General features: G+C 36.1%; 3 protein-coding genes across 4 annotated transcripts in view; 2 read left to right on the plus strand and 1 right to left on the minus strand.

Moving 5' to 3' along the window:
* LOC106129118 (neural cell adhesion molecule 2) overlaps positions 1 to 21,462 on the plus strand; it is a 98,529-nt gene that overhangs the window by 37,458 nt on the left and 39,609 nt on the right. The gene's annotated exons all lie outside the window — the stretch shown is intronic.
* LOC106129155 (lipase 3-like) lies at positions 2,414 to 3,806 on the plus strand. Its single transcript, XM_013327631.2, has one exon. The coding sequence runs from the start codon at positions 2,417 to 2,419 to the stop codon at positions 3,758 to 3,760; it is 1,344 nt and encodes a 447-aa protein (XP_013183085.1). The 5' UTR covers positions 2,414 to 2,416; the 3' UTR covers positions 3,761 to 3,806.
* On the minus strand, positions 4,680 to 13,498 carry LOC106129153 (venom carboxylesterase-6). Of its 2 annotated transcripts, none has more exons than XM_060947608.1 (3): positions 12,927 to 13,498; positions 7,412 to 8,667; positions 4,680 to 6,422 (listed from the first exon to the last, which is right to left on the minus strand). In XM_060947608.1, exons 1-3 carry the CDS (start codon positions 13,155 to 13,157, stop codon positions 6,173 to 6,175), a joined length of 1,737 nt encoding a protein of 578 aa, XP_060803591.1. In that variant the 5' UTR covers positions 13,158 to 13,498; the 3' UTR covers positions 4,680 to 6,172. The 2 variants fall into 2 exon arrangements, with proteins under 2 accessions (XP_060803591.1, XP_013183084.1); XM_013327630.2 differs by lacking the exon at positions 12,927 to 13,498 and adding an exon at positions 9,569 to 11,405.

Raw genomic sequence — 21,462 nt, forward strand, 5'->3', positions numbered from 1 at the left:
GAATAATATTCGCGTTTTTTTTTTTCAAATTTTTCATTATTTCTTCGCTCCTGGTAGTTGCAGCGTGATGTTATATAGCCTAAAGCCTTCCCCTCTCTCTTCAGCTTTATAATATTAGTTGTTGATGTTATGTATGTCAAAGATTTTTAACATCTAGGCGATGAGTGAGGATGCGAACGATTAGACATTAAAAATAATATGTGGATCAGAGTTTTCTTTGCTGTAAGAATCATTAAAAACGAGATTTTATTAATAAATTCCTTAAACAATAATATTATCATTTTTAATTCTTACATACATTCGTAGAACTATTTCAGTTACAGCGAAATTACAGTATCATTTCAGTTACAAGCAAAATCTGTTTAAGTGAGTGGCAGGCAATTATGAAATATTACTGTACTCCGCTTCTACGTTATTAAGAGCAGTGCTGAAGCCGTATAGGCGATAAGGCCTCGGTTACAAAGCAGAGCGTAGCGGAGCTGAAATTTTGAATATTTTATTCACGGGAAACGACATGTGTTTTATTATCTGTGCAAAAGACTTACACATCGTTGAGAGTGAGTTGAAACGTTTAATAAAATGTCTATGATACTTCAGTGGAAACAAAAATGCAAATAATAACTCTTTTACGTAAAAGAAATGTGTCTATCAAGGATTTTTTCTCTAATTTTCCTAACCTTATAGAAACAAAAAAAAAAAACGAAATGACGTGTACTTTAGAATAAGATCATTCCATGTCATTCCCATCGAAGTCGTAAAAGGCGACTATGGGAAATGCTAATAAATTTGAAATTCTTCTTGTTTATTAGCTAGCAACCTGTGAGCTGTAATTAAATTTTATTTACGCGGCTTTCCAGACTTTCAGGACTGCTGGCGCTGTCTGCCGCGGAAAGAATATAGACGTGATTGTATGCAATATAATGTTATTTACACCCTTCACAAAATTTCCGTGCCGTGTGCCGTGTGGTTCCCGGCACCAATACAAAAAATAATAGGACCACTCCATCTCTTTCCTATGGATGTCATAAAGGCGACTAAGGGATAGGCTTACAAACTTGGGATTCTTTTTTAGGCGATGGGCTAGCAACCTGTCTCTATTTGAATCTCAATTCTATCATTAAGCCAAATAGCTGAACGTGGCCATTCAGTCTTTTCAAGACTGTTGGCTCTGTCTACCCCGCAGGGGATATGGACGTGGTATATGTGTATATGTATGTACATAATTCCGCTATTTACACACCGCTTCAATGAAAACGCACCTTCTTGCTCAATGCGCAGGGATTCACGTAACGCAAAAGATTATTAAGAAAATGTTTTATAACTCTGCGGGTTTATTAATGTTTCTTTACAATAGACATTTCTATTTTCATACTGTTGAAGAGGAAATAAGTCGCCTTATGACAAATTAGGTAAGATTTATCATACATACATACATTATAATCACGTCGGTATCCCTCGCGGGGTAGTTCAGCTCTTTGGTGACACCGGAGGTCCCGGGTTCGAATCCCAGCCTGGGCATGATGAGAAAAGAACTTTTTCTGATTGGCCTGGGTCTTGGATGTTTATCTATATAAGTATTTATTATAAAATATAGTACCGTTGTGTTAGTATCTCGTAACACAAATCTCGAATTTACTTCGGGGCTAACTCAATCTGTGTAATTTGTCCTGTATATATTTATTTATTGGAAATTGAGTAAAACCTGTATTCTTTTGTAGGTGGGGCTAAATTTACGCGAGTAGGTGGCGCTAAATACATGCGGGGAAAGCTGCGTTTGAAGGTGCTAGTTGTGAAATATATTGATCACTGTTACAAGTCCTGATACTAAAATAAAGAAATGTCGTCATTAAAACAAATTTGCATTATAATAAAAATAATGTAAAATTTTAATGAAAAGATTGGAATAATGGCACCAATGTTTGGACAACTACACAAATACGAAAAACTGCTTTCAATACAAATTAAGGCACTTGTACACTGCCAATAATAAGTATATAATGCCAATAATAATATAAATTATCTTTCCGTGTGGATTCTTAAGGTCGCTTGGGCACTAGGAATTCTTCATAATAAGCCATGGGCTATCACGTAGGACGTATCATTTTGTAATAAGTTCGATTCCAATGTGAACCCAACCAGTTAAACGTCGAGACATGTGCTACTCCGTACGGAATTTAATATATGGATTTCTTTATGAATCATGTTTGTTTTAAAATTTTTGTTATGTCAAAAATAATCTATACAAAAACAAATTAGCAAAAACAGCAAACTGATTTAGCTTTAAAATAAAATGCAGCAAAAAAAGTAACAACTTACGTTCATGTATTCGCCTTTTTAATATTGTGTATTACATACCTAATAATTACAAACAAAACGGAAAGAAAACGCATTTCTTTTTTGTTTTCAGCAGATCGATATGAAGACCAGCTGTGTCAAAATGTTAATTTTGAATTTTTTATTTATAATTTTCGGTATTCAAAGAATTTGCCACGCGTGCACACCTCTGGATAACAAATATGATAATATCGAGGATGACGTGGATAAATACAAAATGTTAGTAGAACCTCTTCAGTCTGTTCTACCGGTTTATGACGAGGAGACTGTGCCAAATCTGGAGAAACTCTATCAGCAGTTCCAACTCGGAAAGAAAAATGAAGACGTTCATCTGAACATGACACAACTGATCACAAAATATGGCTATCCAGTCGAGACACATCACGTTACAACCCCTGATAAATACTGCCTTACGATGTTTCGGATTCCGAAGCCGAATGCGCCAGTCGTCTTCCTGATGCATGGAGTACTCTGCAGTTCAGATGATTGGATAGTTAATGGCCCTAGACTAGGACTGGGCTACGTTTTATCAGACCTTGGATACGACGTGTGGTTTGGGAACGCCAGAGGAAACAAGCACTCCAGGCGTAACTTGGATGTTCCGCCCGCATGTGGTGAGTTCTGGCACTTTAGTTTTGATGAAATCGGTCGATATGATATCCCTGCTATGATTGACTACACACTTGAAACCACTGGAAGGAATAAACTGGCCTACATAGGTCACTCCCAAGGAACGACAGCATTTTACGTGATGGCATCAGTTAAACCAGAGTATAACGATAAGATATCGATTATGATAACTCTGTCAGCGGTGGTGTTCATGTCTCATGTGAGGAGTCCTCTGTTTCAACTTATAGCTCCATTTCTTGGTGATTTCTCAGTTATAGCTAAAAGCATTGGAGCATATGAAGTAGAACCGCGTGACGCTGTGGTAGACGCTGTCACGTCAACGTTCTGTGGTTCACCAGAAACAGCTGAGATGTGTTGTAATTTTGGTGTGTTTAGCTTAGCGGGGTTTAATTATGCACAAGCGAATTGCTCGGTGTTACCTGTTATATTTAGTCACTACCCATCAGGGTCATCGGTCAGACAGTGCATTCATTACTCTCAAGAGGTTGTGTCAGGTAAATTTAGGAATTACGACCACGGTGAAGAGAATAACTTGGTGATATATGGAACGAGCGAGCCTCCAGACTATCCCTTGCACAATGTGACCTGTCCCGTTGCACTTTTTTACAGCAACAACGATTGGTTGACGAGTGCCACCGACATTGAAACATTTCTGCAGCATGTCCCCAATGTTGTAGAGTTTTACCACGTGCCGTGTGCATCTTTCAATCACTTTGACTATTTGTACGCTAAAGACGCTGATATATACGTCAACCGAGAAGTCAAGCGTATATTGAAAAAATATGTGTGCGAATAAATGTACAATAATGTTTTAATGAAGCTTAATAAATATAGTTATCATTTACTCTCTTAAATTTATAATAACTTTAGTAAATTGTACTTTGTGGTCGCGTTGTAGCGGGAACGATAATTAGGAATTTTCTTTCACCACCATCACCACGATGTTGAGTGGAAAGTTGTCAATCCAAAAAAAAATACTAAAGTGATTTTTAACTTTTATATTTCGTGGAAAAATTATATTAAGACATTTTTGTCTATGATTATACAGTGTGCTTTACTGTATTCTTAACTTTTTGACTTAAGTTTACTTCAAGAATGAAGTTGACACTTTTCATGATGTGAAAATTTTATACTAAATCTTTCCAACAGACTTTGGAATTTAAAATGTTTTATTGTCTTTTGTTACCTTGCCACTTATATGAAGAGATGAAGGCTCTTCTCTGTCAAAATCTCGCGTCTTTATCCCTTACGAGAGAAGACAGAGCAAAAAATCATAAGATTTAAAAGCCTTTAGCTGGACTGTTTAATAATACCAACTAAGATTATAAATGCGAAAGTAAGTTTATTTGTTTGTTTGTATGCTACCTCTTCCTCCGATACGGGTAAGGCTGCAGAAGTTGCGTACGGAGGTCAGATTGGAGTTGCTTCGTGTAAAAACCTGACTCACTCAATGCAGGATCCATGGTCAAAGGCATACCCCGGGCTTCTCTCCAGAGTGATGAGGATGCAAGAAGAAGAGGTGCACCTTGGCCTCGAGGGGAGGGGAGCCGCCCAGATTGCATCTTTTGACTTCATGTTGGCATGGTGGCCTTGGTAATTTTTACATAAAAACGTTACGTCCTCTTTAACTAAGGAAGTACCACGCAATTAATTACAATTGTTCACGAAGTTAAACATCTGAACAAAAAGAAAGGGAAAAGAATTGAAATAATGTCTTCCGAGAACTTATTTACTTTGCATTTTATTTAAATCTAAAAAAGGCTTTGTGTTTGTTGTCCATTCGAGAGTACTACTTACTGTTGTATTATATAATACTTTTTACAATAGCTTCTCGTTCAAACACACACATATAGTCACGTCTATATCCCTTGCGGGGTAGTCAGAGCTAGCAATCTTGAAAAGACTCAATGGGCCACGTTTATCTGAATGGCTTTTGAATTGAGATTCAAATAGTGACAGTTTGCTAGCCCATCGCTTATAAGGGGAATCCAAAGTTATCCTATCCCTTAGTCGCTTTTAAGAACATCAATGGAAGAGACAAGGAGTGGTTTTATTCTAAAGTGGCTTAAAACACACGGAAATTCGCTCTCGTAATTATACATTTTCAGTAATTTCTTAATACTCGTACAAATGCTTACATGGAACTACTTATGAAAATAATGTTGATAGCGACTTGGTTATCTTTTTTAGAATAACAAAAGAAGATAGTCCACTTAGTAGACACTAAGTGGACAGATTTGTGAAATACTGATGTGCACAGACGTGCACATCAGTATTTCACAAATTGTAAGACTAGGTACTTATTATAAATTTCACAATATTTTCAAATATTTAAGTACTATAAATATATAACTATCAAACATTTTAAGGGATTTCCCCACTTTTTATTTAGAGGAGGTTTCATTCAGAAACAAAAATGTATTTTAAACACTTTGTTATTGTTTTATTCAATATAGCTGTGCCCGCGACTTTGTCCGCATGGAATAGTTATTTTGGGCATCATTGAAGCCCTCAAGGATTTTCCATTATTTCTTCGCTCTTAATAGTTGTAGCGTGATGTTATATAGCCTAAAGCCTTCCTCGATAAATGGTCAATTCAACTCAAAAATAATTTTTCAATTCGAACTAGTAGTTCCTGAGATTAGCGCGTTCAAACAAACAAACAACGTCTTGAGAGACTGATAAGCCACGTTCAGCTGTTAGGCTTACTGATAGAACTGAGATTCAATAGTGACAGGTTGCTAGCCCATCGCCTAAAATAAGAATCCCAAGTTTATAAGTCTATCCCTTGGCCTTTAACGACATCCGTAGGAAATAGATGAAGTGGTCCTATTCTTTTTATATTGGTGCCGGGAACCACACGACACCAAATGACAAGTTACATGATAAAAAATGAAAGAGTGAACATAAGAGGAAAGAGTGAAGATAGAGTGGTCTTATTCTTAAGTGCCCGGTACCACACGGCACGCCCAGTAAGAGATTTTATAAATTAACTCACTCATAACATCCTTTTGGTAAGGACAAGTAATACGGTCAACCATATAGTACATACATACATATAGTCACATCTATATCCCCTGCGGGATAGACAGAGCCAACAGTCCCGAAGAGACCGGCCACGTTCAGCTGTGTGGCTTTATGATAGAATTGAGATCGTAAAGATTTCTAACAAATACAAACAGCGGACGAACAGACAAACACAATCATATTAACTCATCAAATTTATCAACCAAGTCATCATCACTAAGGACACGCTTATCATCAGCTGTGGAGCATCGCTAGGTTTTGGTGGAACAGGTAATTTGTAGTGTTGGTCATATATGGCGTCCCAGAACTGTGCTCGTCTTTGGTTTAGTGGCCCCTGGATCTGTAAAGTGGTCCCGATGGACATGTGGGGACTTCTCTGGGCGTTGGCTGGCAGCCACGCTGGCAGTGATGACCCTGGAGGTACTGGTACCCTGGAAGACAGGAATGTAGTTAATGTTTGTTCAAAAAGAAATATATACATACGCACATATTATACATAAAATCACGCCTTTTTCCCGGAGGAGTTGGCAGAGACTACATCTTCCCACGTGCCACGATCTCTGCAAACTTTTTTCGCTTCATCCACATTCATAACTCTCTTCATGCGAGCTCGGCGGTTTCGGGTATTCTTGACTTGACCCTTTGGCTAGGAAACGTACTTAATTAGATCATTAGTCTAGGCCTTCCCACTCTAAAAAATCTTGTTATCCCTCTGTGTAACCAAGGTTTTAGGTTCACAATTCAGAAGTGGGATTATCAAGTATATTGGAGTGCCATAACGTGCATGAGGACGTAATATACATACAAACATAAAATCACGCCTCTTTCCCGGAAGGGTAGGCTGAGACTACCTCTTTCCGCTTGCCACGATCTCTGCATACTTCCTTTGCTTAGGTTTCGGGTACTCTTGACCTGAACCTTCATCAGGACATCCTTAATTTGATCAAGATACGTTCGTCTAGGTCTTCCCACTCCGACCTTTCCCTCCACACTCTCCTTATATACTAATAATATATTTTTACTTATTTAATGGTATAATAGGTGAATTTAATGCTAATAGCATTCTCTACCAGTCAACCTTTAGAAATTAGCAAACAGATGAATAATCGGGCGTGTTAATTTAATAGAAAATAAACAAATTCTACATTTATACAAACACATACATAAATAAGAATGTAGATATAAATACAGAAATATTAATAACATTAGTTCGCTGTTTACTGCTGTTTGTTATAATTGTTTATCAGGAAACTTATGAAATGAAGTAAAAATATTTTATTTGCATCATCCCTCAATGACGTCAAACTCCAGTTATAATTAAGTACAATCGCCTTCAAAGTGCAAGTGTATCGAGCCGCGGAACAAAATAGGCAGATAATTAATGTGCAGAACAAAGAAGATATTAAAATTCAACACTTACCCTAATTTCACGAAGTTGCTAAACAGTTCTGTGACGAATTTCTTATTTTGCAAATATTCTTCTGTAAAATTGTTATCACTATCATTCTCGTCGAAAAGTGCTTTAGTTTGATCACAGTGGTTAGCACCTCGCTCCGTCGTATTAAGAACAAAAGCAGTGTTATTGTCCGCGAAATTATATTCATACAAATATACCGGATTGTTACCAAAATTAGAATGCATTCTTACAGTTCGCAGCATGGGATATGCAAAAATAACATCCGTGTAGAAATCTATAAAACCCATAATATTACTCGCGCTTACATCATCGTTTCCAAAATAGAAATTTTTAATTTTCTCAGCAATCTCTTTTCGTTGCGCATCGGTATCAAATTGTAAGTCAGCCGGCAAAAAATCTAGAAAATTATCATTCATCATAGTTTTATATTCGTCAAAGTTTTCCATTTGAATTAATCCTTCCAAATCCGCATATCCATACAACATTGGATATCTGGTAAGATTTCGCTTTCTTAAATAGTTGAAAGGAGCATCTTCTAGAAACCTCTCAGAGCCGTGATCAGCCTCTACACAGGCCGCGAATAAGACCGATGAATCAGATCTTTTAACTATTACATCAAGTTGTGAAACTAATGTTTCGTAAGAAGCCGTTTTGTAGAACTCTTCTAAAGCATCTATATCATCCACACGATCAAATCCTAGGGCTTTAGCGTAGATCTTCGCATTTTCCAAAGGATCCATTTGAACTCCAAGAGGTCCAGTATTGGCACCACTGCTTGCTATGATTTTGTGGAATAGACCATCTGCTATTGGTGATAGTGATAGGAAATCAACAGACATTCCGCCGGCGCTGCATCCATGAATAGTGACGTCATTAGGATTACCTCCAAAGTATCCTATATTTTCTTGCACCCATTTAAGTAATGCAACTTGATCTTTCATACCAGCATTGCCTGGTACCTCTTCTGTGCCAAGACAGAGAAATCCGTGTGCTCCAAGCCGGTAATTAAACGACACGACTACCATATTAGAATATTCAATCATGCTATTTGGTTCTTGAATGGCGCCAAATAAGTGTTGGAAAGCCCCTCCATGGACTATTACCATTACAGGAAGATTCCTTTCTTCTGTTTCTGGAACGTATACGTTGGCTACTAAGCAGTCTTCTTGAGCGACGGAGAGCAGACCTGGTTGTATGCAGAAAATGAATTTATTCACTGCTTCAAATGTGTCCGTCCATTGCGGAGGCGGCAGGGGCGGCTGAAATTATTTCATTATTTGATTAAGATCACAGAATACTTAAATAATATTTAAATCTAAAATGTTATTTATTACTCTTATTATTTTAAGATACAGATTATTTAATTTTTCTTCATTCAACTTGAGGTCTTATCTCAAAATTTTAATACAACAAAATGAATGTAGTGAAAAAAAACGTAGTAAATATTATATTTTGGTCTTTGTAGTCGGTTAAAATTATGATGCTCAAGAATCAGGATTTCTAACAAAAATATGGCACAAACCACATCAACCACACAATATGACATGAGATTGGGCCGGTTAGTTTTCACGACCTTTTCATAGAAAATATAGAATTGAAAGGTCACAAACAGTCGTCCGTCCGTTGAAGTAAACCCAAAACAGTGTGGTTTTGGGTTTACTTTATACTCCAGACTGTACACCTACACATTTGTGAGTATCTATTAATTACGGATCACTTTAATTAAAATTATTTCATTTTGATTAAACCGAAATTTAATTAAACATTATTAAGTTTGGAGAAGGAGTTATTTTTAAATTTGTTATGTACTGTACAAACTTACCTATAGACCTCATACTTAAATAATTATCTAAATCAGAAGATTAAGTGGTCCCACGGTGAAATAAGTTTTACGATTTTGTCCCAGAATTAGTAGTAATCTAGTTGAAATCCGTCATCAAAATCATTTCCACCCAAAATCCAAATTAACTGAGGTTACTAACGACAACTAGTTATTACACCGTGTAACTAACTTCCCATATTGGTCACAGGCAAAAGGCTATTCCCCAGGGATGTCACGATAAAGAATCCTCACACAGGCATACACGTCTTCATCTTTTACATGGTGGACAGAGCCACACGTCACAAGACATAGAGATAAAGCTGTAAAATTATACTTACCATAAACCTCTGCCTTCCTTTAGGAGCCGTAGCATAAGGTATGCCATAAAACGTAAAGACGGTGGTGTTAGGATGCCTATAACCACGCACTGGGCCCTGCTTTATATTTACCACGAGCGAATCTTCACCACTCTGTGCTAGCACAGCGCCTAAAACCGCACATATCAGTGTGAACTTCCACATCTTGAAATGATAAAGATGTCGGCCCAATTAAACCATTTATAGACCAATAATGAATCATTATTTGATATCACGGTAGAAAATTGATAAGACGATAAATAAAGATTATTTTGTGTTGACGCTTCGCAAATAGATATATCTATATTTCTGATTAAGTTAAATTGATCCGTGTTTATCTATAAAACCCAAAATAGTAAAATGATAATCATTATTGTTCAAACTCCTACGAAATATCTTAACCTCTTTGAATTACTGCTTGTTGTGTTGCTGGCCAGTTGTGAAAAAGATATTTAATTTTATTTTATTGATGGAACTTTGGTGAAAAAAAAAATAAATTGTTTTTTTACATCGCAGAACAATGAGCGCAATATAAATTAAGTTCATTTAAGTCTTAACCAAATATTGTAAAAATCATTTTTCTTCGACTCAAGTACTAGTTTTCATTTTTCTTAATTTATTTCAATTCCAAACACTTTTCCGACCCATTACAGTACTAAACAATTTTCGTCGATAGAAATTAACTTAGAACTGAAAAAATTAGCCTTATTTTAAAAGAAATTGAAGTATTAACTAATTTAAGAAGCAAGTACTTAATTGGGAATACCAGGCCTTTGATCCAGAATAGAACAGGTATTTATTTTTGGGCGATGGACTAGCAACCTGTCACTATCTGAACGGAGACTTCGAGTCAAGACTTTTGGGCCTAATAGCTTTAATAAAAGACTTTGATGTTGTTTGAAAGTAAGTTCGATTTTTTTAATAGAGTTTCTCGATTATGTTAGCTTTCCTCGCAGTTGATATAAAAAAAGGATACCAAAAATAAACATGTAACATAAATAAACGCCTTTCGGTGACACAAATAAGAAATCTTTAACTATATTCGTTCGTCTGAGACAAAGGCACAGTTTCGTCAACATTGACATAAGCCGTCTTCGCATTTTCTCCAATAAATGTTGAATTTTTATCTCATTTCCTGAGGGCCTTGTCCCCGATCACGTTTCGTATTACCGTCTCCGGATTATGATCGCTCCACAACATTAATGCATTCACATGATCCTTGGCTAGTGATGGACTGGAGTCTCAAAGACTACGGACTCGAGTCTCAAGCCCGTATTCTTCTATTATAATGAGGAGTAAATTATGGAGTTGTCTTTTGGTTTAGCCGTTGGTGTGATAGTGTTAGAGATAAGTTAAAGATAGAAGGGTTTTAATAAAGTAATGTCTGATAAAGCTAGTAGTTCATCGGTTATTTTAAAGGTAGGTTTCAATAGGTACGTCATTTATGAGATTTGACGTAAATAATAATTGTTAAATAAAAAAAAACTACTAAATTTAGCGACTTTTGACCCTCTCGGTGTTTATGTCAAGTCCAACTCATTCTGAAAAAGTGAGGCAAATCATTACTATACCAAATGACTTATCATTTTCTGGTAAGTAATCAGCCTTCAAAATATACTCATCAAATCTATTAGGTATTTCCGAGTCATGTGTTAATTTAGATTATATTAAGTACTAAAGAAATGAATCATTTTGTTATTGAAGTGTAATATGATAAATATACACTTCCAACGACTAGAAAAAAAAGACTTTAGACCCAAAATCTTTTTAAAAATGAGTCTCCAATGCCCAACACTAGTTCTTTTCTTACTTCCCTTGTAGCAGGGTTGTATAAATTCACCTGAAATGTGTAAACAGGATCCTTTTAACGATGATAATAAAGGTAGTATGAATCTTTGTCAAATAAATTATATGATATACGCGTGTATCATGTGATAAGTTACACGATTCATGCTTGGTTTCTTAGAAATTTAGGAGGTTTGGTGAAAGGACTGTTTAAGAAAGTTAAATATTCTTCAATTTTATCACCTCCCTAGTTTTAATCTTCATTGGTTGCTCTCTTAAGAGGAGTCTACCATGGTCAGGATCCTGGAATGGAAAAGCCAGGTATTTGCAGGAGAACGTAAACCTTCATGAAAACATCAATCTTATTGTCTCCCAAATTAAACGGATCAATCCTCAATCTCAGCTAATTTAATAAAATATGCGAAAGTAACTTTTTTTGTTTGTTTGTTACCACTTCATGGGTTAACTACAAAATTAATCTTCGTCGCGTATATAAAATTAAGAATCTTGAGAAGGACATAGGGTGCTTCTCATCCCGGCAAAAATTACTCTCTTACTAAATTCTCGTAGGATTTGCGAAAAACCTGTATTCTTTTGTAAGTGGCGCTAAAGTCTTCGTTTTTTGTAGGTGCCGCTAATTTCGTTGCTTTATTGTCGATTATGACATAAAATACCATATCTATATTTTCTTCACTCCCAAACCATGAAAATGTCTATTATCTTCACAATACTCCGATATTGACGTGGAAATAGTCCAAGGATCCCTCGGGAGACTATTTCTCTAACTTATTTATGGACCCGTTTTGCCTTGGGCAATGTATATGGAATTTATTTTAGGCTCGGGAGTGACAAAACTAGATGAGCACCGAAATAAGTGAAGGTTCGTATAATTTTAGTCTGTAGTAACTGTTGGCGACTGCGCACGCGTGGAAGAGTCCTACACTATTCTAGTTACAGAAATGAATTGTACAAAGTTGTCCTGGTTAAATAGCTATACATATATACACATAGACGTCTTGATAAGACTGGAAGCCCACATTTAGCTGGTTTAATGATGAATTGTCGATGATTCCGGAGATGAGCTCGTAGAAACAGATATACGAGTATGTACTTAAGGGAGCGTTCAAGTATTACGTAACGCAATTTTTGAAGATTTTTGACCCCTCCTCCCCCCCTTGTAACGCACCGTAACGTTTTTCTGTATCCCTCCCCCCCCCTCTCTAAACGTTACGTAACACTCAAGTGACCATTTTTACCCTAAAGTTGCAAAAAGTTATGTTATAGTTTTTATCCTTGGTATACCTACTTTTAATTGCCTTTGCGGTAATAATACTAAATAAAACAAGAGATTTTTAATCCGCACCACCTGCGTATTATATCCTAGTATTTAGTTTGTTTGCAAATCGAAAAAAGTTAAAATTCATAAAATTGTATATAAAAAATGATCATTTCAATGGTCTTAACAACATTCTGAAGTCAATGTAGGTATATCGTCCCGAACACGGTGTATATACCTAATACTTATGTCATTATTACATTTTAGCAGTAAACTTACCTGTGTAAAATGACTAAGCATTTTTGCTTTCTCCTTCGTGGCCTTCACCTTCAACTCTCGTATAACATCATTTATATGTTCTATAAACTTTCCTTTATTTTTTAGTTTTTCTTTAGCCGTTTTCCAAATTGCGTTGGCATCTTTTTGACACAGTTGCGCTGGCAAGGCAGCATTAGAGCCTTTATAGGCCAAGAACAACTGATGATACAACTCTCCCTCTTTTGACGACATTACAGTATGAACACTATGAACTCACTTTAATAACACCGACTACAGCAATGTGCTTCTGCATAAACACTAACAAATACTGACAACGAAAACAACATTAAATGCCGTACAATACAATCTAGGGATTCCCCGTGAAATATAAACGAAAAGGTTTGCCAACTTGCGAGAACAAAGTAAAATTGACGACCAGAATATACAATCGAGGGATTCCCCGTAAAACGTAAATGGGTTGCCAACTTGGGAGTTTTAATTCCCTAATTTTTTATTTAAGAAAAACAATGTTACGTAACGTGTTGTAAGAAAGACCCCTCCCGCCCTTGTAACGCATCGTAACGTTTCACGAGACCCCCCCTCCCCCCAAATTGCGTTACGTAATACTTGAACGCTCCCTAAAGATAAACAGACAGAATACAGCAGGTTGGTTTAATAAAATGAACAAGTCAAATGTAAATGTGAAGACCAACACAGTCTTATCTAAAATCTAAGACGTTCAGGAGAAGAGAGTAATTTTTGCCTAAATGACGTAATTACAAAAAAAAGCATTCATGGGCAAGTAAAAAAAAAAGTAGATTCTACATATCCTTCCGGAAAATATCTCTGATAGATATTAAACTTTCGTGTTGCATTGTAGGTAGGTACCTACTATTTATCAATAATAATGGATAATGGTATTAAACGCGCACGTAACGTACTTTTATTTTATTTCGGACGTTTCGAATCATGTTACAATGATCCGTGGTCACCGAAAACCAGGGTGTCATTAAAGCGAGGTAAAATAAAGGTACGTTACGTTACCTGCGTGTTTTATACATGTACATTGAAAAGTAGAATTTCCTCTGTTCCATCTTGTATTCCCGCTAAGACAGCCTCGCAGCTATAAGTCGGTCTGTAAAATGGAATTACCTTATCGTTTCTCAACAATATGCACTGATGTCTGATAAAAAGTACCATCTTTTGATTCCCCATAATGCTTTTCTAGACGATCTCAGACAGATTTTCGACAAACATGTTTTAATACATACTCGTACATATAGTCACGTCTATATCCAGTGCGGGGTAGACAGAGCCAACAGTCAAAAGACTGATAAGCCACGCTCGGCTATTTGGCATGATGATACAATTGAGATTCCATATAGTGACAGGTTGCTAGCGCATCGCTTACAACAGGAACGAAAATTCGTCGCACATTGTAAAGTAAGCTGCCAATTTCCTTATCATGTCTATTTATTTTCTACCTCCTGGATTTAGTCCCGGTTGCATCCTCACCACTCTGGAGAGAAGCCCTGGGTATACCTTTGACCCGGGATTGGGTGAATCAGGTTTTAATACGAAGCGACTTGAATCTGACTTCTGCAACCTTTGCAGGGGAACCTAACCCGTATTGAATCGATCACGGTTACACATCCAGTTGCCTGAATGTGCAGGTTTCCTCACGATGTTTTCGCTCACCGTAAGACCATCGGTTGTTATTCAAATTAATGAACCCCGCAAAGAATATAAACGTGACTCTGATGGGTCAGACGTCACAACTGATGGTTGAAACACAAACGTTTTCACATCTCAATTCTAAGATTTGTTTTCCATCTTTAAAATTGCACAGAAAACTGTATTCGATGTAAGTAAGGTACATCATTCTTTAAGTTTCACGTACAACATAGATTACCTATTGTCTTATATTTTTCCGATTTCGCCACAGAGTAAAGCATACCTCTCGTGGCGGGTTCTGTGCTCTGCGATGTTCACGCTATTTGCCCTCACGTCCGACCAAACTTGACGTTAGAACAAGAGCTTCCCCGGAGACTGAATTTCATAACTTATCGCCTTTTATTTCTGCCGACGTGTGAAAGTATTTTTCAAGGAAATTCTTTTGTTTTTGTGGCAGAATAATACGAATTTAACAGATTTTTAAGAAAATAGATCTTGTGCTATACGGTTCCTGGCACTTTTCAATAGGACCACTCCATATATTTGCCATGAATATCGTAGAAGGCGACTAAGAGGAAAACTAATAAATGTGGGATTCCTCTTGTAGGCGATGGGCTAGCAACCTGTCACTATTCAATATAGCTAAACGTGGTCTTTTAGTATTTTCAACACTTTTCTACTAAACTAATTATAATGAAACTAGTAAATTAAATTATAACAAACATTAATATTATCACGTTCATATCCTGTGTATAAGCCCTTTAAATAAGTTATCTTACTTTATCTGCGTAAAAAAATCGGATAAATAATTTATCAATGTAATGGGTTTTTCAACAAGAAATTTCTTTTATGCACACACACATACATTTACACACACACACACACACACACACAGTGACACATATGACAATTTCCCATTCTTACGAACATGACAATTATCTGTGAGTGGACGTATGCCTGTTTGTTTGTTACGAGACTCTCAAAGCCTGAAAACTAGGCCGCAGTTAAATTAGCACAGGCTTCACGACCACGTTAGATACGAGATTTTTCTCAAATCCCACGGGTACTGTAGTTTTTACAGGGTTGAAAGGTACCCTATGTCCTTGTCCAGACTCTTAATTGTATATACATACATATGGTCACGTCTATATCCCATGGGGGGTAGACAGAGCCAACAGTCTTGAAGACTAAATGGCCACGTTCAGCTATTTGGCTTAATGATAGAATTGAGATTCAAATAGTGACAGTTGCTAGCCCATCGCCTAAAAGAAGAATCCCAAGTTAATGAGCCTATCCCTTAGTCGCCTTTTACGACATCCATGGGAAAGAGATGGAGTGGTCCTATTCTTTTTTGTATTGGTGCCGGGAACCACACGGCACAATTGTATATACGTGTTATTTTATGAAGATTTATTCACTAGATAACCCATGAAGAGGGAACATACTAACAAAAAGGTAAAAGCACCAATACAGGAAAGAATAGGACCACGCCATCTCGTTCCCATGGATATCGTAAAAGGCGACTAAGGGACACCTAGGCTTGTAAACTTGGGATTCTTCTTTTAGGCGATGGGCTAGCAACCTGTCACTATTTGAATCTCAATTCCATCATAAAGCCAAATAGCTGACCGTGGCCTATCAGTCTTTTCAAGACTGTTGGCTCTGTCTACCCCGCAAGGGATATAGACGTGATTATGTGTGTATGTGTATGTTTTTTTTTATAATGGGGAAACATTTTCTCATATTAAAAACGAATAATAAAGTTATGATGATGGCAAAATAAGTGACTAGTGAGAGTACATTAAGAACACGAACGCAAATCGTATGACAGTAGGTACGTGCATTTTGCTAATATTCTTTTCTGTGAATCCCGGCGCATTGAGCGGGCGTTAGGGTGTGTTCATAGTAACAGAATTACATTTATGGTTATAAATGTTCTAAATGTTAGAACAAAAAACATACATACATATGCCCTTGCGGGGTAGACAGAGCCAACAGTCTTAAAAAGACTGATAGGCCACGTTCAACTCCTTGGTTTAATGATAGAATTGAGATTCAAATAGTGACAGGTTGCTAGCCTGTCGCCTAAAAAAATAATACGAAATTAACAAGCCTATCTTTTAGTCGCCTTTTACAACATCCATGGGAATGAGATGGAGTGGTCCTATTTTTTTTTTGTTGGTGCCAGGAACTACTCGGCAAAAAAAACATGGCTTACTAAATCAAGGATCATCGATTGGCTCCACTCTTGACCTGACCTTACTGTAAGACATCCGGAAAAATACTTAATTAAAAAAATTAAATTAAAAATTAAAAAATCCTTCGACACAAATTTAAGTTCTCTTTTAAAAGTAAGAAATAAGAAATCTTTTTTCTCTTAAGAAATCTTTAGGTACCTTAGTATTAAGTATAATCATTTTTAAGAATTACGTCGCGTTAGTTTTACACACAGACAGAACGGCAGACACCTTATAACACCCCTCTATTTTCGTCGGGGGTTAAAAATAGGTGTCAAGTTAAAAGTTTGCGTCGACTTAAACAACTTTGTTAATGTGAACGCAGCTTTATGTCCTACATTTCCTTATAATCGAGCGGGTGGGAGATAAGTATTTCACGATTACCTCCACGGAAACATTTAGCAGATTTACGTTATTTTATCACTGAATTATCTTATTAAATACTCAGGTGTTTATCATTATTTATATATAATATTGTTCGTATAATCTATTGAAACAAAGATACAAACAAACAAATAAATGTAAACCGGAAAATTGATATCTGTTTGATATAATCGTCATTGGTTATACCTTTTGCGTCTTTAGCTTGGGCTAGCAACCTGACACTAATTGAATCTCAATTCTTTCACAGTTGAACGTGGCCTTTCACTCTTTTCAAGACAGTTTCTCTGCCTACCCCGTTAGGGATAAAGACGTGATTATATGTATGTATAAAGGTAACATAATTCAATGATAAAAATGATCAGTAACGATGACAGGCCGACATATTTGATCAGCACAAACCGACATGTCCCGAGACACGGAAATATTAAATTTATGACGCAGTGGGAATATCGAGAGGGTGTTATTAAATCCGCACCAGGTGTTCAGAGTCTATTGGAAAATAAATTTTTAAATCTGTTACACCAAAAGCGATTGATTTTTGGTTGAACACTCGTAAAAATGGAGGTTTATTCTCTCCATCCTGTGAAATTTTACTAGTTTTTTGTTGTATAGGGATGAAATCTTTTCCTGTTTGCGAGTGTAATTAAGGTTAGAGTAAAAAAGATAAAAATGAAAATAAGATTAGTTCGTATCGTTATGAAAGTGTGAGTTTGTGTTAAAGTCACTCTCTGTAGCTTTTAAACCATAAAAAAATTTGAAATTAAAAAATTATAAATTATTTTTGGTACACTTCACATCACTTAATAATTGTCATATCTTTTGGTTTCACAACATTGGCTGACGTCAAATAAATTACTTAAAAATAAGTTTACTGTCGCTTCCAAAGCGTCAGTGCAGTGCATTTTCTTGACGTATATTCATACTTGCATCTTATAATTTGCGGGACTTGTCGGCATTAAGATTCAAATAGTGACAATCGCTAGCCCATCGCCAAAAAGAAGAATTCCAAGTTTATTAGCCTTTCCCTTCACCGACTTTTACAATCTGCGTGAAAAATGAAGTATTTTGCATACACACACTATGTCCTTTCTCCGCTACAAGCCAAGCATAAAATCTTTCAGTATTTACTTGTAAAATATATTGTAACCCTCTTAAACACTAAAAATCAAGGAAATATTTTACGTTTACCATAAAGATTTTGAAATACGATCGTGAGAATGGCTGGAATTGTATGGCTGGAGTGAGAAAAAAGAACATTATGCAACATTTGGAGCCCGGGGCGCCATCTGTAGCACTCGTTTACTAGATTATAGCAGGAAGAATCCACTTAAATGCCGCCATTAAGAGGAGGCGGTAGGTTTAGTTCGGTTTATTATGTAACAACGTTAACGATGTTCTTTTACTTTGATTAATCGTATCAGATGTATAGGATGATGGGTTTGCAATAAATTAGGCGTTTCATCATTCAAATGAAGACTGTAAAAGTATATCAAGGAAAAGCTAAAAAATTCGGCATCATTATTTCAGGCGATAGGCAAGCAACCCGCCACTTTCAGAATCTTAATTCTAATATCGAACCATTCAGATGAACGTTTCCGTTCAGTCTTTTTGAGACTATATGCTGTTTCATGTTTGTCGTGTGGTTCCCAACATTTAAAATAAGGAAAGAGAAAGAAGGAAGAAAAAATATAATCTATACTAATATTATAAAGCTGAAGAGTTTGTTTGTTTGAGCGAAGAAATAATGGAGAAAGTGAAAAAAGTCGGGGAAAATTATTCATCCTTGAGGGCTTCAATGATGCCCAAAAAACTATTTCACGCGGACGAAGTCGCGGGCACAGCTAGTGTATTGTAACATCACATTAGGAATACACAAATACTTTTAGAGTCTGCGTGTGCGTGAGTAAAAGCGCGCGACATTTTTTTTTTTTTTAATTATTTTGCACAAATAACCGATTCGGTGAGCCTAAAACCCGAGTGCTATAATTAAAATCTGAAACACTTTGAATTTACAATGTATTCATCTATTATAAACACACAAGAACAGATTACAACTATATTTTTAGTAATTATTAACTCAGATCGAACTTCAGGCAAATTATCTTCGTTTATGTATTTTTATTGATTAATAACTTATACATTTATATTATGTGGGTAGGCATATGTTTATTATTTGTATTTAACTAAGTATGTTATTATATTATTGCTAAAAAAACCGCATTTTAACTAATTAAATTTGTTTCTTTATTATTTGCCGGTTGATTGGAAGAGATCCCTTCATGAGATAAACGCCTTTGCAAATTATTTATTTCTTTTATAATTATGAAATTTCTGTCCAATAAAGATATTACAAACGAACAAATTATCATTAAATTGTCAGAGACTTTTAGGGAAAATAATTCATACATACATTCAAACATGTAGATACATATAATCACGTCAAAATCCCTTGCGGGGTAGACAGAGGCCGCAGTCTTGAAAAAACTCATAGGCGACATGATAGAATTGAGATTCAAATAGTGACAGGTTGCTAGTACATCACAGTTAATAAGCCTATCCCTTAGTCGCCTTCCACGACATCCATAGGAATGAGATGGAGTGATCCTATTCTTTTTTTAATGGTGCCGGGATCACACGGCTTCAATAAAACAAAATAATCATAACAATATCAACAAATAGTTACAAGTATCTTCTTAGTTCTTTAAACGATACACGGCTCCTACAGGTCGCTAATGATCTGAGTTAGTGCTCTCAAGATAGATAGGGTAGTTAGCTGAACTTGCGCGAGCTGGAGAATCGCTTAACTCAAGCCTTGCGATAGCTTAATAGCACGGTGATTCAATACAAATGATGCTTGCTTATACTACCTGCTAATTAATCACTGTACATATAATCACGTCTATATCCCTTGCGGGGTAGACAGAGACGACAGTTAAAAATACTGATAGGCCTCGTTCAACTCATTGGCTTAATTCGGTCTCTATCTATAACCACAGGAAAGATGCATATACGCATTAAAAATATACTCAAAAAGACAAGGAAAACTATCCTACCATAAAACACACGATAATCCACTTAATTGCATCATACACAGGTAATCTAAATACCGACGTTCTTAAATTATAAGTAATTACATAATTAATTATTATTATAAATAAAAAGCAGAGTCTATGTTAATATACTTCGCTAAGCCTGGGCGTAGGAAGGGTCGGGTATTCTGGGGTGGGTACCAGAACTCTTCAGTGCCCACCCCACTACCACAAGAAATTTATTTCAAGGAACAAAATGAAAGCAAATTTGCAAACCATGTCCACTACGAGTAGTTTTGCAAAATAAAAAAGTCATGTACCAATGACTTTTTCGATTACTGATTCGTCCTCCACTAAGAGTAGCTTTTAGAAAATTTTTATCATCGTTCTTGATTGTAATAATTGTTGTTGTTAATAATTATTAACTGTTAATGTCCTACGGTCGCTCGATATTTTTCTCAACAGTTTGAGAGCCACCCCTTTAAATCTCACTAGCTACGCCCACGACCAGGGTACCCATCTCAAAGGTTTAATTAAAACCAGTCTCGGAGACAGGTGTTCCGATCCGATTAACATAATGTAAGCTGCTTTCACAATTTATTTCCTTGCCAATACTTAGCAATATCAATACTTTGTAAAAGAAAATGTGACTGGCATGTTTATTAACAAATATCTGTAACGAACTCGAATGAAATTCGGCTATAGTGACAATTAAAAATGATGCCATAAATAATAATAGAAATTGGTCTGTCGTAAAAGTCAATATAGGAAATGAACTCGGATTTAAAAATTATGCTATTTTTGTTTATAATCCGGAATACGTGCAGGTTTGTCTGTTAGTATTTATTATTGAAAAATAAAATTGTCATACACAAAAATATCAGCTACAAAACTTGGAGAAGGAAGGAAAGGAATCTAGAATGCTTGTTACTCGTAGCCCATCGCCTATAAGAACAATCCCAAGTTAAGCCTTTCCTTTGATTGACTTTTAAAATCTGCGTAGGAAAAGGAGCATCTGACTCACATACATACACATACATCACGCTTCTTTCCCAGAGGGGTAGGCAGCCATCACATCGCTTCATCTGACTCTGAAAATGAAATTAATTATTAAAAAACTTAAATTTTCAAAACGTGTGACTACATTAAGGCCACACGGGAAATTCATTCTGATTATACTCAAAAACTTTCAACTAAAACAATGCTATGTAAATTACTTGTGAAAATGTGCCG

This window comes from Amyelois transitella, chromosome 14 (assembly GCF_032362555.1).
Source record: "Amyelois transitella isolate CPQ chromosome 14, ilAmyTran1.1, whole genome shotgun sequence".
NCBI classification, from domain to species: domain Eukaryota; kingdom Metazoa; phylum Arthropoda; class Insecta; order Lepidoptera; family Pyralidae; genus Amyelois; species Amyelois transitella.